The following is a 25,732-nucleotide window of genomic DNA, read 5'->3' on the forward strand; positions in this document are numbered from 1 at the left end:
AGCCAGATCTTCAGTAGAAACAAAGCTAGAAGAGTTGCCGACACATAGGTTTTTACTATCAACTTTATAACTTGAAGTGATTATTGACTTATCATTGTATATACATGCATTACACCATCTCAAGTTCTCGATCTAGCTTCATACAATTGCACAAACAATCAGTGGCCGGAAAGGAAATTAAACGTCATTAATTCTTTGATGAAATTAAATGTCGGGTTTGGGTTCCCCAATGGCTCAATACATCATAGTCGAGCTAGATATATATATATATATATATATATATATATATATATATATATATATATATATATATGATGACCCCCCACATTCTTTGAATTGCTTTCACTCGTTCGTTGTCTCACATCTTAGCAGATTCTAGCCAAGCTGTAGGCAAATACTAGCTCATATTGTCTGTCTAATGCTGTTAAACATTGCAGTGGTTGCAGCGTCACTATCTCCACTTCTCCGGGTCATAAGAATACAATCAAGCGCATATTCGGGACAGTTTGTCTCACATATATACGGGGGGCGTTGATTTCCAACTCTGGTTTTGGAGCTACAGTGTTGAGTATACACCTGTGGGTTGGCGTAAAAAAGTTGAGTGATTAATACACAGCATAATTGGGCTCATAACTCATTAGGTTAAGTTTGTGAGTTGAGTGGTGTTTTTTTATTTTAATTTTTTTTATAGATAAATGAAGAGAAATTACAACTAAAAAAAACAAATTAGGAGTGAGCAACCCAACAATAAGCACCAGAGAAAACAAAAATTAGGAGAAATGCATCAAATGAATGACAGGACCCTATTGATTATTGGCATGAATGGCAAGAGAACCGAGGCTGCCAATAAAGGCGGTTAAACAAGGCTTGATATGGTCTTGACGAACCCTACCCAAACACTTGTCGGGTAAAAACTACAAGGAACATTGAGAAAATATAGGAAAAAAAGGAAGAAAGAAGAAGAAGAACAACAACAACAAAATCATCACAACATCGGAAGGGATGAATTGAGGCTACAAGCATGGCTGAACGTTGCCGACACCGATTCGTGAAGGCCACGTGCGCCAGCACTTAAAGACCTCTCTCCAGCAGAGGATGCCAAGGGATACCGCAAACAACCGACAGTAGAAGCGGGAGAATTAAGGCTGGGAGGAGGAACATAGCCAACACATGTCGACGAGTGAGATTCACTCGTTGATGAGTGCAAGCCACGCTCCAGTGTATGGATTTCTGGAGAAGTCAGGGTTAGTGTTGACGGAGGCGGAAGACGATGGGGAACATGATGAAGAGGCATGTGCCGTGCTGAATTTGGCGAAGGAATGTAAATCTAGTTTCGAAAAATTTGACTTGAGATTCTATTTAAATTCGGCGGAAGACACAGCAGAGGAGGGAGATGGCTGATGAAAGCTATGTTGATGGTAAGGAAAGCACATAAAGGGCCTCCAAATATGCGGATAAGGTTAGAGAAAACTCTAATAAGAGAAGAGCCTCAAAAGAAGCATAAGCATAGGGAGAAAGGAGGAAGAGGGGAGAAGAAAGGGAAGAGGAGGGAGAGGGAAGCACAAAGCTTCCCTCCTCCCATGGCTTTTTGGGAAGCACCAAAGATTTTTTTTGGTGTTATGTCCACCAATTTGTAATTGAGTAGTGTTTTAATATGCTATATTATGAGCTCATTTTTTAAGGTATCAATCACCTTAACAAGTGATATCAAAGTCGATAGTAGTGTACATCATGATGGAGTGGTGGAAGCAAATCCACATAGCCAACAAGTGGTCTTGGAGAGGGCCATAAGATTGACATATAAAAAGCTTTTATTTGAGAGGGAGTATTGTAACATTAATGTGGTGATTGAGTCACATGTGACTCAGATTGTTGAATATACACATATGAGTGTAGAAATGTTTGAGTCTTACATTGAAAAAATGTCGTAAGTATTGTGAATGATTAATATAGTATAGTTGGATCTAAACCCATAAACTTTAATTTTTGTTAAGTGATGTCTTAACCTACGTACTCTATTATGAAGAGTAATTATAAATACTCAAATTTCATCCTTTCCCATCCCAGTGGCAGATGAAAATTTCAAAATATCAATCTCAGTGACAAATAGATCCACTGGAGATATGGTGATGGGTGGGACTGTGGGAGACAAAAAGGGTAACTGGTTGTTGAAAACTTTAAATGGTGAGCCAGGTTGGCTAAACGACTGAAAAAAGTGATCTTGCAATAGACCAATGGGCCCATGTAACGGTTCTTCATTTGCCAGCATTTCAGTGGTTGCTTCCCTGTTACATTTAATTGATTCGACAGCATGTCTTCGAAATGGGATCCTCTCCAGTTCAAATGGGCTGGCATTGAAGATAGCCGTGCTGATTGTTGGGCTCAGGTGAAGCCCGGACTTCATTAATTAGACCACATTAAATAAAAAGAAAAAAGAAAAAAGAAAAAGACATACATATGGCATGTGAGCGTGAGGGATCACCAACTTTAAATTCGAACTATTAAATGAAATAGTTCACTCAAATGTAGAAATTGAAATGGGAAATGTTATTGATAGTTTTCTGCTTGAGGTAGAGTCACCGATTACACATAAATAAATGATATTTGGCCACTCCATGACACAATTATTGATATATGCACTATTGACTTTTTTTATTATTATTAAAAAAAAAAAAAAAAAAAAAAAACCAAAAATCATGTAAATAGATTGCGATCTGGTTTTGTGTTACTTTTTTTTAAAAAAAAAAAAAATCAATAATTATGTCATAGGATAGTCAAATATTATTTCTCTTACACAAAAGCGTTTGATAAAATGCTTCAATGACCTTTCCTCTTGTTAATGCTGGAATAAATAGCTACTCCTACTTACAATAACAAATATTAATTTTTAAGATGAATGATCGATCCTAAGATAAAGATAACCGATAGAAATAAATATAAATGACGTGATAAGGTGTGCTAAGCTCCCCTTATCTTTTATTCTTATCAATAATGATTGGGCTAATCCAAGTAATTAGGATTGGAGGAGGACTCCTATATCATCTAACTTCACCCACTGACGGGTACCCTGGGGGGAACTTTTTTGGGCATGCAAAAAGAAATTTCTCAGCTAAACTACGGCTAGTAATAGCTCCCAAGGACGAGTTTCGTGTTGCTATATATCTGTCTTTAAGCATATAATTTCCATGCCTTGAGGTGTTCTCTATGGAGTTTTTTTTTTTTTTTTTTGCCTGTTTTGCCATAACTTGAAATACATCTTGTAACCCTTTGAATCTGATTTCCAACGCAACCAAGTTTTCCTTTATATGATATTAGAATCAAACTCTATGGCCGTTTTACTCCGATTAGGTCTTTGTTAGACAATATTTATAAACTTGAATTTACATATCTTCGACCGACTTTTACACTGACTTAATTCTTAACTCAAACTTAAACATTACAACCTAGAAACCATGTTTTGGCACATGAATTTGTCTAACACAAAATTTAAACCTAACGCTGCAAAGTGTGATTGAGTTTTCTTTCCTATTTCATTTATTGATGTTAGAAAACTATTTTGACTGATTTTCTACCTTGAAATTTGTGGAAATCCAGCAGCATTGGCCTTTGTCTCAACCTGCCTAGGTTGCTTCTTCCCTAAGGTAAGGTCAAGTGGGAACATCAACATTGAAATAGAGGATCAGCTTGAGAAAAATGGAGGAAACAGTTTTCTTTTCCCTATTGATACCTTTGATAAAGTTTCTATTGGGAAAGCGTGGGAGATGTCTATCTATGCTTATAGTTTTCTTGCTTTTCAAAAGGGATTGTCTCGAGTTCAACTCCATAATTTGAAGAAAAAAGTTCAGAGTTGTCAGTAGTTTCTTTTTGGTGCTGTTATAGTCCCAAGATTTTTATTTTATTTTTTCAATTTATTCATGAATCATAATAGGAAACCACATTAGCTTATAAATGTTAAATGTTAGTTTATTGGCTACATTCTGTTGACAAAATTAATATCTTGTAAGTGTGCTGCTGTAACAGGGACGCCGTAAATATTCAGAGTTTTTCAGAATATTCAAAATTTAATTCTCTAACTTAGAAAGAGTCTTATTATGACAATATTAGTGTCACAAGCGCTAAGAAGGCAATTTTCGGAGTCCAAAAAGATTCTGCACAGTTTACAGCTCAGCAAAGTCGGTTTCCTAGTTACCAGACAGACGGCCCAGAGGAAATGTCTGGACGCCCATTGGTGTTTGAAAAGTGTCTGAACACCTCAGCAGACACCAATCACAGAGAACGCATGTTTGCACAGATGTTTAGACAACCCAGCGGACACCTAGACGCAAGAGACCCTGTTCGCACAAGTGTCCGAACAGCAAACTGAAAGGCTGTGAACGGTGAAGACAACATGCAACCGTTCGGACGGAACCGTCCGGACACTAGGGCAGCACCGTCCGGATGCAAAGACTGAAGATTAATGAAGAAACGTGTGAGATCGAGTGAAAAGAAGTTAACTGCTGCTTGCGGTCCGGACACCCACTGTCTTGGTTCGGATGCCGCCTAAAAAACTCCAAATCAGTATTGTATTAGGTCTTCTAGAGCCTATATATAAAAGTCTCTAGGCGTGTATTGTTTGGAGAATTCAATACTGAATTTCAGTGTGCTAAGAGATGGTGTTTAAGCAGAGATTATTAGGAGATGTTAGGTAAGTAATTGTGTAATATAATATTTGTTTGAATAGTAGTAAGTGTTGTGCAAATATCTACCTAAATAAATAGGCAAATACTTGTACGTTTTACTCGCAAGTACACAAGATCAAAACGATAGTATAGTAGGCAAATACGAGATCATTCCCACGAGGATTGGTAAATTATGCTTAAAAAGAATTCCTTAATAATTGAGACGAGTGAAAAGCAATAAAAATATTAATCAGATCAAATAAGAGAAGAGATAAAAATATTGAATAAATATAATATGAAATAAGGTAGGGCTTCGATATCCACCACTAATCATACTCAATTAAGATTCACAATGCCAATGCTGCCATCATAACTTGATACTTAATGCTTACTAGCCACAAGGGAATGGTATCTTCTCCTAAAGCTATTGATTTCCCTGAGCAACGAGTTAGACATGGTATCTACTCTAACTCTTTTCTTCATTGAAGGATTTAGCATGATATCTACTAAGTTGTTCTTCAAGAAAGCATAAATTTATGGAAATCGGTAAACACACTCAGATTGGAACATGGTGTCTATTCCAGTTGTCTTTATGTTGATTAATCCAAGAACCTGTGATGGGGTTCTTTTGTTACTTTATTATGCCCAGGACTCAGTCATCCAAATTGACATAAATAACAAATCCATACCACATGCATATAATGATCAAGCATAAACATGAGAGGAATTCAAGAAAATAGGAAATAATCAAGTTAAGCATCAATATATGAATTGTAGCAAAGGCGCCAATTGAAAACCTTAACGAGACATAATTAGGACTTCAATCGAGCCCTAACTAAAGTATTAGTTACACATAAATTGGATGGAAATCATCCTCATAAGAAAATAATAAAAGAAAAGAAAGAAAATAAAAACTATAAAAAACCTCATTCTTGATGTAGCCCTTAATTATTCCTCAAAGCTTGTGTGTCTTTTCTTCAAAGGCTAGAGGCCTATTTATAGGGATTAGAGAAGCTCTAGAATTCCTATTACAATTCTAAGTAGGTCTTCTAATCCAAATAGAATAATTACAAGTCTTTTCCTTTTCTAAAATTTCTATCCAAGTAAGAAAAGGATTCCAAAATTCATACAGATTTGCGGTCTCTTATTGCAGGGTGATTTTGGCATGGTAAACGTCCGAATTAGGAAAAACCTATTTCTTACATATTTGTTGAATTTTCTCTTAGCTTTCCAACGCCATAAATTTTGTTGCAATCTGATATTTGAACCAAAAGTTATGATTAAATTACTGAGACGTGCTCATTCTGAATTCTTTCCGAAAATAACGAATTTTTGTCAACTTCTCTTTCCTTAAATTCAAAATTGATTGGAATTGAATCTATCTAAAAAGTGAGTTTGTTGACTTCATTATAATCTTGGAATTTGATGGATTTTCTTCCAAAACCTGTAAAATACAAGAAAACACAAAAACAACACAAAACATCAAACTATAACAAAACTATGAGCTTAACATATGTAAATTAAGGGGCTTGAATGTGTAACATTCAGCACTTATCAGTAAAAAATGATTGATGTGATATAAAATTTGAGAATGTTTTATAGAAAAGTGAAAAAGTTTTATTTTGTAGTTAATTTTTTTTTTATTTGAACAGTAATAAAAAATTATTGATGTGGTGTAAAAAGTGTAAAAAAGTTTGAATGTTTTTTATTTGATTTTTTTGGGAGAAGTGAAAAGTTTGTTGGAAATTTTTCACTTGCTTGCCAAACAACTCCTTAGATTTGATAGCTCTCTTAGAGTTTTTTGTGTCGTGTGATTTGATCAATTGAAGTCTAGTTTAGGAAGGGACCCTTAGCTAAAAGAGTCCATTAAAGACCTATTCAGACATGAGGTCTGGTTGAGAAGCGTTTACGTATAGGTACGTGTCAGAGTTGGAGGTACAACTACTGCATCGAATTATGTGAGTATTACTGCTTTGTAACTAGCTTTGTCTTCTGAACAGTAAATTTTATGGGTTTGGCTGCCCCGAATTAGTTTTTTCTCTTGATAAGAGTTTTTACTTCGTCAACAAAATATTTGTCTCTTTTAAGTTTCGCATTTAATATTTTGTTACACAATTGATCACACACTCACGTTAATTAGGAGTTTTTATTTATTTTTCATTAAATGATATAAATCCTTTGAGATAAATGTTGATTTGTATCCCATAAATCAAGAAATTTAGATGATTTGATTACCGTAAATTAAGAGATTTGTTAACCATAATCTCAAAGATATGTTTGCATTTGAAATTGTAAAGCTTTATAAATAGAGCTTACCTTAATCTATGTGTTTTTACCTCTTCTCTTTATCTTTTTATATTATTATCCGTTTCTATAATAAAAACTCGTGGAAATAGAAATTATTTGGAAGTTGAAAAGTATGGTTCTAGTGTTTCATTTTGTTTTGACAACCTTTCAAGATCTAAATTGTAATATATGATAATGAAAAGTATGGCTGTAATACTACTAACAATAATCCTAGTAATAGCTTGTTGTAGTGATAATAATACAAAGAAATTCGTATTGGAATTAGACAACAAATAATTAAAATTGAGTTTGATATGCTTTATTAATATTTCCAGAAGAAAAAAAGAATAATTCAGCAAAAGCTGTTCTCCATAAATTTTACAAATTCTTTGAAATCTATCCTTCCATCTCTGTTTTCATCGAATGTCCTGATCATTTTCTTGCAGTTCTCCAGCTGTTTTCCTTCCTTTAAGCCCAAAATACAGAGAACTCTCTGCAACTCCCCTGCATCAATAAACCCATCTCTGTTATCATCAAACACATCAAAAGCTTCCTTCACCTCCTCCAAGCTTGGCTCCTTCTCATCAAACAGCCCTGAAATCTCATTGGAACTGAACCACTCCTGAAGTTTCTCGCCTTCTGGGCTGCAAAAAATTCCCAATTTTCCCATGACCATTTCTGCCTCTCCTCTGCTCAAGCTGCCTTCATCTTTCTTTTCACTGGAGCAAATCTGTTGCTGGCTCGGCTCACAATCCGAGCTCTTCTTCACATCCCAAACTTGCGAGTCACCAAAGTTGCGTTGGGATTGGAGAGAAGACCAAAATCTTGACAAAAAATCTTTTGCCCAGTTGTAGATTGAAAAAAATAAGACGAGACTAACCAAAGATTGCGTGCTTTTGCTCGGTGATGCCTTCTCCATTGGAATATATATGGTAGTTAAATTGGATGAAAGGAATTAATGCTCGTTGATAGATTTCAAGTCTCTACGTAACTATTGTTGGGAATGAATTTATTCAGCAAATTAAGAAGAAAGGGAGAAGATGAGAGAACGGTTTGCATGGAGAAACCAAGAGTAGTGGGTGCGCTATATATATGGAGTTGGATTTAGAGTTGCGTTTGAAGCCATCAAGGCGGTCAGCAATTGAAGTTGGAGAGAAGGTGCTTAATTAATTTCAATAGGAAAGTGGAAAAGGGATCGAAGATATTGTCATTTTGAGACACGTTATCTGAAGAGGAAACTTCTCCAGTCCCGCATATTAGAAGTTTATTTATTGTTGGGGGAAAAGGGGAGTGAAAGGACAGAAAAATCAAACATATTCAAATGTCGTGTTTTAGGCTGGCCTGCTATTCTTTGTCTGGGTTTGTTTATTTGTATGTGGGATCTGCCAGGAATCTGCCGGTTTTTCCAAGCTGGGGTTGACTGCTTCGAAAGGGGGAAGAAGTCGTTGTGTAGTTTCTTGGAAGTGAGCGGGCTGCGCACAATTGCTTACATTTTCCATGCGGTGGTTTTCTTATGATGAATGAATGCATGACATGCATTTTCCATGAAGTGGTTTCTCTAATTATTTTATTTGTGAGTCTGTGACCTTTGAGACTTGAGAGAGTCAATGGATTGCGCTTATGAAATTAATTGTTTGGGAAAGTGGAATGAGCACTCGATCGGCAGCCTCCTTGAAAAATTCTCTCTTTTTTAGATGTAGAAATGATTTGAGAGAACTCGGGTAGGTGATTGTGAGAGACTACTTATGAGATTCATCTAACCAGATAAGTGGTTGGGCAGTCCAATTTTTAGTTGGTAAGGTGGGTCTCATAAATGGTCTCTTACAATCACCTGCCCGAATTTGAGAGAATTCGAACAAATAATTTGAGAGGATATGATTAAAATCCCTTTGAATTGGATTCCCTTGTTATTCTCTAAACTAAAGAAACAGCAAGGAAACCAAAAATTGTACCATAAATCTAAGGAAACAAATTAAAGAGGTTCCCTTAACATTATTTTAATATTAAAAAAAATTATTTTTCCTCTTTTATTCCTGTAACATTTATTTGAAACAATATTTAAATGATTTTTTTTTCCCTCTATCATTTAATTTAAAGAATATTTAAATGGCATAAGAAAATAATAAGAGAAGCTATTGTAAAATGCATTTAAATAAAAAAAATATTTATTTTTCTAAATTTTTTTTTAAAAAAAAAAATGAAGAAAAACTGCTTATTGTGCTATGAGTCAGTTGGAGTGTTTGTTTCATGTAATCGGGGAAAACTAGTGATTTTTCGTTCCACTTACGGCACGTGAAAGAAGGGAAATTAGGTGCAGTGGCGAAGGGTTCAAGCACTAGTCTTGCGGTCAAGCCTGCTTCTCATGTGTCCCTCTTGATAAGCATATGACTGTAATGCCATGGGGCTCAGGTCTAGTCTTCAACTAATACTAAATACTTGCTCTTTTCTAGACTACGTCCAACACACTCTCATGCTATTGAACTCCGTGTAGTACTGAAACTCGTTATGGCATTGGCATTACCACTTACCACTTCCTATTTTTCTACATTCTCTTGCACCCATATCCTAAATCTGCTTCACAAGGATTTCTATGTTTTGGCATTGGATACGTTAAATGTCACTAACACGACATATTGGCTACTTATTATTCTCGATCCACACCGCATGACTGGTATCCCTCCGGCTGAAGCTCATATGTTTCAAATATTTGCTATTGTAGCTTGTGACTATCTTTGGTTCACCAAGAATAAAGCACATCATGATAGTCTTATTCCGAATGTTCATATTATATCATCTACTATCAATAAGATTGTTCTGGAACATCACTCTGCTAGTCTGCTTGGAAAACAAAACTGGTCAACTCTCCTAAGATTTGGAAGTCTCATGCTCCTCCTCATTTCAAGATTAATTATGATATAACTGTCAGAGAATTATTTTCTGCTCAAGCTGCAGTCTATAGAGATTCTACTGGATCTATCATTAAGTGTATATCCCTTATTAGTTCTCCTTGTACTGCAATTTACGGTGAGGCTCTTGCAGCTCTATTGGCTGCTCGTTTGGCGATCTCTTTGAGCTTATCTTCTTTTATTTTAAAAGGCAATTCGCGTAATCTCACACTGACGCTTCAACAACTTGTCATTACACAAGATTGGAGAATTGCATCCCATATCTCAACTATTCACTCCATCATCCCACAAAACAATTAGCTGGATAGTTAATCAAGTTAATAGAAATACAAACTTATGTGTCCATTATGTGACAAATTAGGCCGCAACTAGAATTCATTCTGGCTGCATTCCTATCATTTCCCCTTTATTTGGTTATTTACTTACCTGTATTGGGAAAGACTCCCTCCTGGCCTCCTCCTTGTATGTTCCCTAGCTTTGTTTTCTTCTTTTCAATGTACTCACAAAAAAAAAAAAAAAAAAAAAAAAAAAAAAAAAAAAAAAAAAAAAAAACTCCTCAGATCTTAGGAAGTGATAAAATTAGTTTTTGGGCTTTTTGAGTTTTTAAGACTAGATTCTTTGTCACTTGTCGTCTAGCCTGTCTGCTACTTGTATTTAAAAAGTTAGGTAAACCCTATAAAACATTGTCACGTGTACATCTTTGACATACATGGAACATATCTTCTAAAACAAAAACAAAAAGGAGGGGTGACCGTGGAGAAAATCCCCTATATATGTGGGTAATGATGGGATTCTTTGGTGTCCCACTCCCATGGAGGTGGTTTGCGGGAAACCCCCACACCGCGAGGGTGGTCGTGGGGGTGAGAGTCCTTTGCAACCTAGTATTTCACGCATTGGGTGAGTTGTGGGCTTGCGGCTGACCCCCACCCTCACGACTACCTCCATGGGGCAGGAGGGCTCCACCTCCATGTTAAAATATTTTCAAAATTAATATGTAAATAAATATTTATTTTGTGTCTTGGGAATGATTTAAAAGGAAGGTGTTTAAAAGCATTAAATGAAGATAGTCCCACATGGGAAAAAGAGAAATTGAAGTTGGCATTTATAAGGCCCAACACACTTTAAGCATTTAAAGTAATGCTTAGGTGTATACTCTTATGTGTATACTATAGTACGGTGCGAAGCACCGGACGCACGCGCGCGTGGCAGTGGGCTGTAGGGCGCTAGTGGCACTTGGCATCGGAGCGATCTAATCATGACCTTTCAATTTTGGATGGTCATGATCAATTGATCTAGTGGTTTAATCTAAACCATAGGATGCTTCTTAGGTAGATCCAATGGTCGGATTTACTGGACAATCAAATAAATAAACTGTAAGGTCAAATCACATTTGATCTAATGGTTGAGATTAATTAATAACGATCTAATGGTTATTATTAATCAATCATAGACAGTTATTTGATCTAATGGTCAGATTTAAGTGTCTGTTGAAACAGCAGTTTATGACTGTTATGGAAGCAGTTATGGACGGTTAGATTAGCAGTTATTTAAATATTTTACAGAAGTAACTGCTGTCCAGTTATCAGAAATATACAGAAATAACTGCTGTACAGGTTTTAATAAAAGAAATAATAAAATTTCTTTTATCTTTAATGCTTTTTCTGATACCTTCTGTATTTTAAAATTATCTGTCTGTCTCTTGATATATTAGAAAAATCTGAGAGTGTTCGGGTTTAATTTTTCGTTAGTGCAAAACGAGATTAAACAAACAGAGGTTTCTGGGCTCCATTGTATCCTGGAGAAATATTTGCTGTAACCTTTTTGCATACCTTTCTGGTGAGAGCAAATAATTTCTTAAGGAAAGCGACGTTGTAACGCGCCTTAGTAACATTTCCGTTTTTCTGCTTTCGATTATATTTTCTAACACTTCATGGGTGGTTGACGGGTCCAATCTCGCTATTCTTTGCATTTGCCTCTCCAACCTCTCTAATAACAACAATTCCCATTTTGTCCTCTCTCTCAAGGCCAAACCCATGATTTAATTACAATAACATCAGTCATATCGAAGAAGTAAAAGGCCTTTGGACCCTATCCTTACTCACGCTTACACCCCCTCCACGAGGTGGTCGCTGGGGACTCCCCACCCCATGGCCACCTCCTCCAACCCCATGGTAAAGAAGCTGCCAGACATGAGCCACCGCCAAGGAATATCCATGGTTTTTGCAACAAAACCCACAACATATTAAAAATGCTTAAAGCACACTTGCATGCACGTGAAGCACAACAACATATTGCAAAAATATACCTCGTGAGAGGAACTCCGCCAAGTCAAATAATTTTATATGTTCCATCCCCTCGGCCTCGAGGGGCATTCTTATAATCAACGGAAGCTTAATTAAATTGTTGATATTCCTCGATCTGTAATTGACAACATGTGAAGGCACTAAGGGTATGTCATTAGCGGTAAAAAATTATGATTTCCTAAGTAACAGAACCAGTCAGTTACTATTAAGAATATAAAAGAAAGCTAGGTGGAATAAATTAAAACAACCGTTCATATATATATACAATATTCATTTGGTGGCAATGCACAGATGACCAAATTTTCTAATTTGAATGGAATCTTGTATTTCAACCATTCACCGTGGTTGGGGGTGGCAGAACAGGAGGAGGCTAGGGGAAGTTATTCCTGTATTATTTTTATAAATAAAGATATTTCAGAAAATTTGGTCATTTTTAATGTTATTACTAAACTAATGAATAGAAATGGTGATTGTATTCCAGCCTTTTGTATTACAAGTGAAGTGGTGTTACGTTCATAATTAACTTTTTAAGTAATACTATATACTACATAATTATCTCATTATACTGATAGAAATAGTTAAAAAAAACTATTTTGGTGAGACTACTAGAAATGCTTTAATAAGAACGAGTATTATTAAGAATACCAGAGCATTCTTATACTCCATTTGTTTCGACGTAAAATGGTTTCCGTCGTAAAATGATTTCAAGGAAGTCATTTTTCTGAAAAATATTTTTCGCCGAAAGTATTTTTCGATGTTTGGCGCGTACGGAAAATCACAAATATTTTTAATATTTTTATTCAATCATATTAACCTATAAAAACCAATTTTTATTCAAAACATATAAATATTAATGTAAAATAATATAAAAATTACTGAAGACGAGATTCCGTCACTGAACGACAGGATTACGACCACTTTTACCGAATTCCGCCATTCCGGCTACTATAACCAGAATCCAAGATAAAGTCCGGAATCCAAACAGTTTCGTCGGAATCTGGGTTGGCCGGATTCCGGCGGCACCAAAAATTACCGGATTCCGGCGAAAACAACCGAATTCCAGCATATTGGCCGGAATCTGCCAAAACCGCTGGAATTCGGCCGTTCTGGCATGAATTTTCTGGCCAGATCCGGCCGGAATACGGTCACCGGAATCTGGGCTGACCGGATTCCGACGAAGATGGCCCGATTCCGGCTATATTGACCAGATGCTGTCGAATTTCAGTACCGACAAGATTTCGGTGATGGTCGACTGCTTGAAGTGAAGGTCGACTGTGTCGTTTAATAGGGGTTGAATGTGTCTGGCGTCTTCGAAAAATTATTTACGCTTTTAAAAAGCGTAAATCATTTTCCTAATTTTACTAAGCATTTTTGGTCAAATAGAAATCATTTTCCGGTTGACTTTTATTTTCGCCCATACCAAACACTGGAAAATGCCCAAATCATTTTTCAGAAATCATTTTACGCCGAAACAAACGGAGCATTAGCTTATAGCTATTTTAGTGAGCCAATTTGATGAAAACACTAAAAAACCACTCCCGCAGCCTCACCACTTTAACCAAAAAGTTTTTGTTAGTGAAAATACTCATCAATTTTGATGAGTAATATTCTCTTACCAATTTTGTTTCTCCTTTCTCTCACATGATCAACTCATTTTTTTCCTTTTTTCTCCCATTTTCTTCTCCCATGTCCCATCTCTCTCACACAATGATGTCCTTATTTCATGGACATGAAGGTTTATTTGTCCTTGACATAAACTTTGTGGTTCTTTCATTTATCTTTTCTTTCTTTCTTTCTTTAATTTGGTTGAGAAGTAAATGAAAACTTCTGTGAATTTCTTAACAATGATCTAATCTCAAGATGAAGGTGATAGTGAAAGAATAAAGAAATCTGAAAAAATATTATTTAAATGGAATAGTGATAGTGAATAATTAAAATGGTAAGACTGCTGTGAAAATTTTAAAAAAGTAGCTCGTCAGAATAGAGAAAAATGATTTTTTTTTTTTTTTTTTTTTTTGATAAGTAGAATAGAGAAAGGTGATTTTTAGCTACTTTGATGAGTAAAATTTGATGAGACTACTAGGAATACTCTAAGAAACTAGAATAAAACAACCATTCATACATTCGTTTGGTAACAATGCACATATGACCAAAGTTCCTAATTTGAATGGAATCTCGTATTTCAACCATTGCTTGTGGTTGGGGGTGGCGCCGAATAGGAAGAGGGGAAGCTATGCCTGTGTTATTTTTATAAATAAAGACATTTTAGAAAATTTTGTCATTTTTATGTTGTTACTAAACTAATTATGAATAGGAGCGATAATTGCATTCCAGCCTTTTGTATTATAAGTGAATTGATGTTACGTTTATAATTAACTTTTTGAGTAATACTATATACCACATAACTATCTCATTATGGTTGTCATGGCAGTGACACTTGCAATCCACATTTGAATTTTTTTTTAAAAAAAACAAGGGTTGATCCAAATGCGGAGATTGACATTAGCACATCAGTATAGTAAGATAGTGCTGAAATATTGATGTGGTATATCATCCCATTACACTTTAACTCTTTTTTGTACCCATAATGAACCAATACAAGATCTAATTATACTTTTATAGTGCTATGAAACACAAATTAGACAGAGAAATATACTAGCAAACAACTCCAAAAAAAAAAAAAAAAAAAAAAAAAAAAAAAAAAAAAAAAAAAAAAAAAACTCTAGCAAAGATGCTCATCACATCAGGAAGTTTGGTAGCCATGAGCACCTCCGCATGCAAGTTGCAAGTGGAAGGGCAAGAATGATATGACATTATTACAAATTAATCTGATTTATTAGCCAAACCAATTTACAAATCAACCCTTGTGAATTGAACAAGTGACACAAACCGAGCCCGTAAATCGATCATGTCATTGAAGCGAAAACTTTTTGTTCTAAATTTTGTTGTTGGCCGGGTATGACAATAAATAAGGAAGGAAAAGCATCGGCATATTGTTTTATTACACACAGCTTGAAGACAAGGGTGAACAAAGAGAATTCAAATTTCCAAGAACATCAAGATGAACAACCAAGCCCAACACCCTATTTCCTAAATTACACCCGAGCAACTTACATCTTTCATGAACAATTTTCTCCTTCTTCAACAACGCCGTCGACTCATCTACACAAACATAGCTTTATAAAGCAACAACACACTGGCAATCCTTTTATTCTTTTGTTGTCTGTTGATAACCTCGTGAATTATTAGCCTTGCGGAGGGCTAAAAACGTACCCACCTTTCGGGTTAGTGTTTGGCCCAGGATCCTTATAATCCATCACCTCTACCATCTCCCTTGATTCTCCTACAGTTTCCTGGACAACTAAAAAATATTTATTCTATGGCCATTAAAGAAAAATGAAAAGTTATGGAGTGAAAGAACTACAAAAATAAGCCCATTAATTAGAAGAGAAGAAAGAAGAGAAAGGGAACAAAAAAAAAATTAGCTAACCTCCACCTCCACTTGAACTCCGGAATCTTCGTGCTCAACAGTCTCCATCACTTTTCTTCCGAATCCTTAGAATTGACAAGAAAACGTGAGAGGAAAAAGGGACAAAAGAAAAGACAAAAATCAAACAGATTCATTCCTAGGAAATGGAAAACATAAACTAAAGCAATAATAACAGTGTAATACCGTGAGAGAAACACAGAACCAGAAGTGACGAAACGAGAAGAATCCTGAGAAAACAGAGTCGACCCATAAATTCTTGCACGATCCTGAGAAATGGGTAGCTCTCAGATTTCTGAATCCAAACTCGGATTCTATGGGACTTGAAAAATACCAAAAAGCAGGTTTTGGGTTTTCCTAGGGAACCGCTTCAGCTTCAGATCCAACGAGGGAGGCGCTCTAATCCTTTATAACTGCGACTTTTGGTATACAGATGGTACAGAAGGCCCATAAACAAGCACAAAGGAACTCGGTGTCTCTGGGATCCTATTTATGTCGATCACACTCAGCCTAGGAACCCGGCAACTGCTTTTGTTTGTTGCGAAAAATAGGAAGGGTTATTTGAGTGGAAAAAGATTTTATCTAGTCTCTGTTGTATGTAGTTGTACCAAATTAATCAAAAGTATATATTTGATCAATAATTTTACCTCTATTTTTTTTATTTATCCATTCCTTACCTAATAAATCTAAGGGCTCGGCTCCTTAAGCAAGTATTCAAAACAGATTTTCTACATTTTTATCTAAAATGGTTAATCAAAATCTACTCTTAAATGTGCTCTGCTTCCTATTATCTATATTTTCTCTATATAATATAAACATTATTTCTTTTAGTTTATTTTTCAAATATATATTTGCTCTTTGATGAAAATGAATCGAGAAAGAGAGAGAAAATCATTAAAAAAAAAAAAATCATCTAAAGTGCTTCCCCACATCTGGATAAGTATTGTAGATGAAATGCGTTGGGCTTAGAGAACCAAATGGATATGTTTTTTTTTTTTTTTAGGTGTTTGGTTAGTTATTTACCTAGAAATCCAAAATGCACAAACCATTATGAATGCTTTAAGAGAGCCATTCCATTTAGGGCGAGACAGAATAGGCGGACATCTAACGATATACATGATGTCAATGTTCTCACGTCTTTTAAAAAATTAAAATAATGTGGCATCATGTACACTGTTATATACACCAACTTTAAATCCTAACTATGAAATGAAAATGATCCTTATCCCCAAATGGTTAGACACGACTACACTTATTAAATTAGTATTAGCTGCCTATCCCGAAATAAAATGGGATGGAATAAAAAGAAGCAAGCTTGTGAAGGACCAAGCTTATCCCCACCTAGTTTAGGGTGGCCAAATGTGACAGGTAGCATTTTACAACTAGTTTTTATTGTTTAATGTTATTTTATTTCAATCCACCCAACTGTCACCATATGAAATAAATCAACCATTATTTGAATTTAATGAATTCATTTATAATTTTTTTTTCCCTATTTCATTATTATTATTTATGTTTTTTACTATTTTTTTCTAAGACATTAAAAAAAGAAAAAAGGAACGCGAGCTAGTACCGTGTAAATTGTAATTGGTGTAAGAGTCCAACACTAGCCATTGGACCAATGAACAATTTATGAATTAAAAAAGAATTAAATGTATTATTTACAAGACTTCAAATGGGATTTGGCCTTGATACTTTAAAAAATTTGTATCACCTATGTTGCAGTTTTTAGTAAGAGTTCATATTTAATTTCTCTTTCCCTCCTTTTTTTCATGGAACACTTAAAATTAATTTAAACCTTAAAAAAATTACAACATAAATACTGTAATTTTTTTACAACACTTAAGCCTAATCCCTTTCAAATGCATTTTGGATTCGGGAGACTCGCACTTTCATTCTACCTGACGCTCTTTTATTCTTCCTTTTGTAGACAAAAATATTAGGAAAAATTAAACATATCTTTTTAAGCTAACACTCAATTGTAATGTTATTTCTGAACTAAAGAGTGCATCAATGTCCTCTAAAATATCAAAAATTTGCAATATACCTCAAATGACAAAAAATGCCTTTAATAAAATTAAAAAATGCCCTCAATTTGCAATGTACGAGTCCTTTTGCCTGCACAATTATTATAATTTTTGTACCAATTTTGGGCCGATTCCAAGCCATATGCAAGGCAATAAAACAGCATTCCAAATTCATTTATGGTCATATAAAAAAAAAAAAAAAAAAAAAAAAAAAAAAAAAAAAGCCAACTGAAGACATATTTCACATTAAAATCTAGTTTTCAATGTTCGTCGTGGGTCACTAGACCTGCAGCTCTTTTTCTTTTTCTTTTGTTTTTTTTTTAAAAAAATAATAATAATAATAAGACAAATTTTTGTCTTATTGAAAATTTGTAGGTTATTTTTATCTTTTTGTGATATAAAAGGGTACCTTGCAAATTTTTAATAATTTGGGAGAGATATTAATGAAATATTTGGTTTGGGGGGTAAGGGGGGACATTGCAAATTGGGTGTTTGTTTGAGGGATATTTGTAGTTTTTTCAAAATATTAACAAAAAATTTAAAATATTAAACACTCTCGATCAAAAATTTCTACATTTACATCCTATCAAAACACTTTTTCAAACAAAAACACGTTAAAAAGCATTAACAAACGAAACCTTAAACCCTAAATTGACATATGTCCTTAAATCACGTCCTTGTCACATACATTTTTAATAATAGTGCATGTAAAAAATATATGTGAGAATCACACACACACACACATATATATATATATATATATATATATATATACTCTAAAGACAAATGTCAATTTAATTGTTTGAATTAGAAAAATTTTGTTGCACCTAATTTGGAAGAAACTAGTAACTCTTTTGCAAAGAGAATCTAAGGATAAAGTTGAAATTTTAGGGGAAATAATTAAGTTAGGTCTTCTCCAACTAGCAAAAGGCAGCAGACAAGTTGGGATGTCTTAACTTTCTATGCATGCAAGGTGTTCCTTACCATGCCTGTTACCTCCCCCCCCACTTTGTTTTTTTAAATGGATTTTCTCCGCAGGACTATTAATTATTTTTATTGATATTCAACTTTATAAACGTGAGCGACAGTAAATGGATGATGGATCACAAGTCATCATGCACTGCAAAAAGTTTGAATCTTATCTTTAAATTCATCCCCTTTAATTTTAATGACATAGAAAATACCGGAAAGAGTTTAACAAGAATGTGATCAATGGTTCACTTTCCTGTCCATGCCATTAATTCTTGTATTTTTCTAGTTATAATAAATCCATGGCATTAATTCTTGCAGTAAAATTATAATGGGCAAAAGTTTGGACGCTAGGTTTGAATGGGATTATGATTTTCTACAATTTTAAAGAAATTCAAAATTCTCAAATCATGTGAATTCAAGCCGTTTTTTACATTGAATGACGTGAAAAATGCTATATATTAAAGATATGACATGTTATCAAGGCAACGAAAAAAAAAAAAAAAAATCATGTCAAAAGGTTTTTTCTTCAGTTTTGAAGAGACGCTTCTTTTTTACTAAACATAAAAATATACTCAATTCTCATTAGTAACATGTTACATTTTTAATATGTAGCATTTTTCATGTCATTCGATGCATTAAATGACCTAATTTCACATAATTTAATAATCTCAAATTTTTTTGAAATTATAGGTAATCCTTATCCATTTGAATGGGTCACATGGCATGGAAGCATTCAAATGGGTCACTTCAACTTTTATTCCTGTCTTCGGAAGCATTCCTAGTGCTTCTGCCCCTTTTTTTCTTTCTTTCTTTCTTTTTGAACTTTACTTTCAAAAATCAGGAGTTAGCTAGTTGTGAAGTTGTTTATACATAGCCAGGGTCAGGGTGCAACCAATAATCTCTAAGCGAGTCGCTATAAATGATTCATTCTACTTTCCTATTGCAGGGAATGTTTTTTTATGAAATGATAATGCTACTCTTCACGTCTACTTATTACACACATTTCATATCGGTTGATATAACGTCTTTTAAATTACTTTTCTTTTGTTCTTTTTTTAAGTAACTAACATGAAAAACTACTTAAAACATGTCACGGTGATAAAATATGTACAAGTAAACAGTTGGGGCTCATAACTTGTGCTTCAAGTTGCCAACCTGCACCATCAGAATGATTTTAAATGTTTGCTTACATGAGAAGTCCCAACCAGATAGGTTTCTAAGCCAGGAATAAGGAGTATGCATCACCATGGTCAGAAATATTCTATATTTTTTCTACCTTGAACAATCTTCACTGAATATCTCTTCGTTAACTGATGAAATTCAGCCACAAATAAAGGAAAGAATACGAGCAGACTTCCCTCTATGCATACGGCAAAGAGATAGAACAGAAGGAGTAGGATTAATGTAGGAAGGAGATAAGGCAAGAGAGGCTTAATGGCATCACGTGCATTGGGTCCCAAAAACAGCTCATGTCACCATAACTTGGTGGCCAAACTTTGTTTATAATGACAAAAAAAAAAATTTCTATGTGAATGTCTTTCAATGACTTTAGAGGCATGAAGTCAAATAGTTACGTAGCTATATGGTCTAATGTAGTTAAATTCGCATATGTGAAAAAATAACCAAGACTTAAAAGGTTGCTTGGGTTGATTTTGCTCCACTTAATGGAGATATGAACATATAAAGGATTACAGAAGGAAAAGAAGAAAAGAATGCAACAAGTAGGGAAGAAAGGAAAATTCTAGATCAGCTTTCCACCTTTTTGGTGCTGGATGCTTGGATTCTTTGGGAATGAAAAGGAAAGGTGCTTGGCACAATCCAACACTATCTTCCAAGTTGTGGGCCTACAAGAACTTTTCTATAAACAAAGCAGCCACCAAACCATTTCCCTTCGACCTATGCATTCACATCCGGCCTGTGCCTGTCGGAATGTAAATGTGAATGAAAATATAGTTGTATCTGATTTGTTACTTTAATCTTAAAATTGGTGAGTTAGTGCAATAGTAAGCACCGCACTAACTCACAAAAAAAAAAAAAAAAAAAAAAAAAAAAAAAAAAAAAAAAAACTAAAAAGCTTGATAAGATATCGTGCACGTGACTTTGGAATGTAGGTGTTTTGAAAAATAAAGAATATTTAAATGAAATAGTGAAAGTGCATAGCTAAAATAGAGAAAGATGTGTGTTTTGGAAAATTTGGTAGTTAAAATATAAAAATGTAATTTTTTAACTAAAATGAAAAAAAAAAAAAAATAAATAAATTGTTGAGCTAGATGTGAATGTTCAAACCTATAATTTTTATACAACTTATTGACACATGTCAATAGATAATTGGGAGATGTTAAGTTTTTTTTAAGCGGATAATGTGGTTCTAATCCCGTTAAGTTGTAAAATGATTATAGGTGTAGTAGCATTAATCTATTTTAATATCCTTCTAATGAAAGAAATGTGCAGTATGCAGGGCTGGAGCCACATAGGGACTGTTTAAGAAGGCAATCTTAAAATGTCCTCGGTCGCAAATCAAGTTCGACTGAGTTAAAAATGCACCCAAAATACCTCTGAGAAAAAAGTATAAAAGCACAAGAAGTTCGATTTGCATTCAATTCCCAAATTTATTTAAGTACATCTGGGATTTTGGTACACATTGTTCTGGCACTCACTAATTCATATAGAAGTATGTACATGAACAAAGCAAACCATCTTGCAAAACAGAAGGCACCTACATACTAACTCATGAAATCAGCTCCTATGGCTAAACTAAAAGTGGCTATCTTCTCCTAAAGAGGAGATGGCGGGATAATCCCCCTCTGCTCTTCTCGGTTGGATTCGTTTCTGATTCTGAGAAATGAGGATGGCGAACTCAAAATGATCCAACGGTTGATGGCAATTTGAATAGACCAGCAGAACATCGCCACATTGCCAATCTGTATGCACCATCATGAACTGACTACAAAATTATAAGTTACCAATTCATGAGCTCTCATGGAAGTTGAGTGACCTCGACAACGCTGCCGGATTGGCTTGCAAGACTGGTGAGGTTTCAGCCATGTTATTCTTTTCAACATTCTTTGATTGGAATGCCTTAAATAGCTCTCCCCCACTATTCGAGTCAGCCTTGTCATTCTTAATCCCCAGTGTTTCCCATATAGAGCTTCTTGCAGCTTCTCCTGGGTCATCAATCCTCAATGTCTTTGGAATCCAAAGGCATCTCTCAGCATTGTTTTCCTTTGGTGGTTCTTCAACGCCAAAGTTGCTTGATTTGAGAACGTTCTCATCTCTCGAGTGTTTCCCCAAGGTTGGAGAGTTAGGACCAGAGCTTGGGGCCATATGGTTAGGAGATGCTGGCTGAGGAAGCCATGGGATGCTCCAAGTGCCTGGTACAGTACAACCCCAATAAGCCGGGGCAGGGTAGAACGGCATAGGAAAGCCTGGAGGGCAGAAACCAGGCGGTGATATGGGGGAGCCCCACTGAGCTGAATTCCATGGATAAGGCCAAGGAGCCCCAGGAAAACATGGAAGTTGAGGCGGGAAGCCTTGACAATTCCTCATCACTTGCTCTTGTGATGCAGTTATGCCTGGATCATCATTTGAATTTGAAGTTACGACTGAAGCTCCAATTGAACGATCATCCCCATTTTCTTCACCTCCACAAGAAACCGGGATCCTTGGCTCTTCAGGATTATGAAATCCATTTCGAGTGCAGCTCCGCACTGTTTTATCAGCAAGGTTCAACACAGAAGCCATTGATTCACAAAGGGGTGCATCCGAGCCAAATGTGAGAACAGTGCCGTTAGCTTTCAATGATGGATGATGGACTCCATTTGGAAGATCAGTTTGAGCATTCTGGAGAGCTTCAGAGACAGTTATGTGACGGTAGTGAGAAGCAGAATTCTTGTTCTTGCGACGACCAGCACCCACAGGTACATTCCTCATTGTCCCGCCTGCTGTCCAGTATCTCTGGCAGTTCTTGCAGAAATGCCGAGGTTGGTTGACATTGTAATTATTGTAGTAACAGAACTTGGTGTCCATGCTATTACAGCGGGGGCATGGAAGTATCTTGTCTGGTTTCTTCAGAGGTTTTTCATGTGAATTACTAGACTCACTCTGTTCTTCTTCGGGCCTTGAAGGTTTTAATCTGCCACGATCCTTCTCAGCAGTGGGTGTTTTAGGGTTCTCACTTATTCCTGAGGTTGCATCTGGTTTTGTTGACTCTTCTGAAGGCACAGGTGGGCCTCCATCTCTCTGTTTATTCTGAGTTGGTTTTTCTCCCAATGCGTCCTGAATTGATCAAAATTTCCAATGAGAACAGCAAGTTTCAAAGATAAATGGATAGCATAAATATAAATATGACCATTGCAACCAGAACCATTTTCAGGGAACTTGATAAAAATCACAGAAAATGACTAAATTTCTCTTAAATCTTTTGGGTATTTGCAATGTTGTTAACCAATTCAACAAGAAACCCAAACCATACTAATTACCAGAGACATGTTGAATTGACTGACAAAATCACATGCTACTAAAAGAAAAAGGGTCATTTTAGAACCAAAGTATTATACCTCTTTGAAGCACTTATGAAAAGATTAAACTAATCTCATTACCCAACAAGGGCTCAATCCTCCGGGGTCATAAATATCTAGAGGTTAAGATTCAAGCATTCCTAAGCTTAATTTATTGCCAAGGTACCTATGAAAAGACATGGCCACCCAATCTTCTGTAACAGACTGGTTCTGGAACCATTGCCATAAGATTCAAATTTCTCTCTCCGAGTAAGAAGAATAAGCAGCAAACTTGGTATAAAAACTTTCTATAAGATACTATGGCAAGTATATTCATAGTCTCACTAGGAACAAAGTAAATAATTGTAACACCAGGTACAAAAAAGCCACCTAAGGAGTAACTGAACCAAGTTATTAGTAAGGCAATGCTAAAAGTACACATAAACACCGATATGCAATAGCCAAGAAAATCATTTCAAGAAAAAAAAAATCAATTCCAGACTGCAAGGGTAAAAAACTAGATTCTCCTTGATCTTAGAATTAGGAAACTCCTCTCAGACCTCAAAGATGTCAATTGGAGACGGCGTTTTTCACATACAAAAGTTAATCAGAGAAAATGATAGCAACTAAAAAAATTGTATAGTCTTTAACTTTATATTGCTAAAAGAGAAATTAAGAAGTAAAAAAAATCCAAGGTCTTTTGTTTTGCCAAAGGTAATCTAACCCCTCGGCTGCCAAAAATCTAGTTGCAAAACAATTTTTCTCGGACAGAAGAAGTAAAAGCATAAATGAAATCTCGTAAGAAGCCAAAATCCAGCTACTAAAAATGACCAAAGATCACATGTAGTTCAGCAGAAAATTGAAAGCCACTTGCTTGATTATGCTAATCTTTGATTATTTACATATACTAGACCAGAAAGAACCAAACCAATCAAAAAAACCATCCAAAAGAAGTTAGAACATGTTCAAAATCTCAACTTTGAATACTGAAGCAAACATCAAACTAAACCCCATCCAAAAGCTCATCAACAAAACCTAAACCCACCAAATCGCACCCAAAAAAAATCACTAATCATCGTTAATTAACAAAACGAGCCCACCACACCAAGTCAACAAAACCTTCAAACCAAGCCCAACTAAAACCGACCCATTAATTTTTCCCAACTTCAAAAGAATGGCCGAATGGGTGGCTCCAAGAATCCAAATAGTCAACCGAATCCCATACCTTCTCAGCCTCTCGCTCCTCTCCATCTCTGTCCATATTGGCCTCAGGCGAAGAGTTGGTCGAACAAGAATGGTCCTGATCGGTACTATCGTCAACCACAGGACCCCAAGACGCCGCTGGAGCTCCGGTAGAGTCCGCCAACCCGGTGGCCGGGATCTCCGGTACTGGGATCGTCTTCCCGAAGAGCTTGATCGCCGGGTCTCTCGCGTCCGACATTTTCTGTCACTTTTTGTTTCTTGTTTCTCCGCTTTTGTTTCAAAAAAAAAAAAAAAAAAACACTTCTAGAGAGAGAAAGTGGAGAGAGAGAGAGAGAGAGAGAGAGAGAGAGAGAGGGAGAGGGAGAGGGAGAGAGATATCTGACACGTTGTGTGTGCTTGTGCCTTGTGGGAGTGAGTGTGGCGTCGTGGTCTCGTCGATTATACGTTTTCTTGATCCCGGTTTGGGCAGGTGGGGTGCCACGTCAGCATGGTGAGGGGGCAATTCTCAGCCACAAGTTTCTTTGTGGCCTCCAGACATCTTTCTCTTTCTACCCTTTTTTATTCTCTTTTCACTCCTTTTTTGTCCCTTTTTGATTTGCCAATGTAAACACTAAACACAAGTTTCTTCGTGTTCTCTTTCTTCTATTTGTGATTATCTTTCACTCTTTTTCGTCTTTTTGATTTGCCAATCTAAATATATTTAGAAAAAAATAATATTTATACACAATTTTTTTATACACATTTTATCCACATATTTACATTTGGTCTCATCTTACATATATGAGTTTTATACCAAATATAAATATGTGTATAAATAACATATTTCTTTGCGTTAAGTCCGATTATGAAATCTAATATTTTTTTTTCCTTTCACATTCTTATAAATGTGGTGTCGGCAAGACTTAATTTTTAGGAATGTAATTATTCTCGTCTTTAAAATTTATTAAGAATCTCATGGGATTTGTAGGAATATTATAATTCTTACGCTTTGTTTTACTTTTAGGCATTCAGTACGAATTATGTACATTTTGTCCAAATTTTCAAGCCAAAAGAACTTGAATTCTCACCTCTTTATAAGAAAATTTGCAAAAGAAAAACCACTTAGAGTACTCATATTCAATTCAATAAATATTTAGCTAAAGGACACATTTTTTTTATTTTTATTTTTTAACTACATACTTCTCCAAATCACCTACATCCTAATTAATCAGCATTTTAGATATCAACTTTCACTTTCTTCATTTAAAATATTATTTCTTTATTTACTTTTTCAATTTCCAAAGAAGAGAGGAAATCATATTAATTTTTATTAATATAAATTATAGATTGTTGAGTTACAACAATTACACGGTAGCAACTCAACAAATCTTTAGTCATATTGTTGAGCTAGCTAT

The 25,732-nt window shown here is 35.3% G+C and overlaps 2 protein-coding genes and 1 long non-coding RNA gene across 3 annotated transcripts; all 3 read right to left on the reverse strand.

Moving 5' to 3' along the window:
* Positions 1-7,238: 7,238 nt before the first annotated feature.
* On the reverse strand, positions 7,239-8,282 carry LOC133859690 (probable calcium-binding protein CML46). The gene has a single exon (XM_062295199.1). It carries the CDS (start codon positions 7,861-7,863, stop codon positions 7,297-7,299), a length of 567 nt encoding a protein of 188 aa, XP_062151183.1. The 5' UTR covers positions 7,864-8,282; the 3' UTR covers positions 7,239-7,296.
* A 6,842-nt stretch (positions 8,283-15,124) lies between these two features.
* Positions 15,125-16,197, reverse strand: LOC133859692 (uncharacterized). The gene is made up of 3 exons (XR_009898790.1): positions 15,827-16,197; positions 15,644-15,708; positions 15,125-15,506 (listed from the first exon to the last, which is right to left on the reverse strand). It is a non-coding gene; the product is annotated as an uncharacterized LOC133859692 (long non-coding RNA).
* Positions 16,198-21,208: 5,011 nt separating this feature from the next.
* On the reverse strand, positions 21,209-24,746 carry LOC133859693 (cyclic dof factor 2). The gene is made up of 2 exons (XM_062295201.1): positions 24,361-24,746; positions 21,209-22,914 (listed from the first exon to the last, which is right to left on the reverse strand). Exons 1-2 carry the CDS (start codon positions 24,574-24,576, stop codon positions 21,607-21,609), a joined length of 1,524 nt encoding a protein of 507 aa, XP_062151185.1. The 5' UTR covers positions 24,577-24,746; the 3' UTR covers positions 21,209-21,606.
* Between the last annotated feature and the right edge of the window lie 986 nt (positions 24,747-25,732).

This window comes from Alnus glutinosa, chromosome 2 (assembly GCF_958979055.1).
Source record: "Alnus glutinosa chromosome 2, dhAlnGlut1.1, whole genome shotgun sequence".
Taxonomy (NCBI): Eukaryota; Viridiplantae; Streptophyta; class Magnoliopsida; order Fagales; family Betulaceae; genus Alnus; species Alnus glutinosa.

What these genes read in the sequence shown, in the direction of transcription:
- LOC133859693 (XM_062295201.1), bottom strand. Translation starts at nt 24,576, where the DNA reads ATGTCGGACGCGAGAGACCCGGCGATCAAGCTCTTCGGGAAGACGATC. An exon ending in AGGAGCGAGAGGCTGAGAAG is followed by an intron (nt 22,915 to 24,360) that starts GTATGGGATTCG and finishes TGATCAATTCAG; the next exon opens with GACGCATTGGGAGAAAAACC.
- LOC133859690 (XM_062295199.1), bottom strand. Translation starts at nt 7,863, where the DNA reads ATGGAGAAGGCATCACCGAGCAAAAGCACGCAATCTTTGGTTAGTCTC.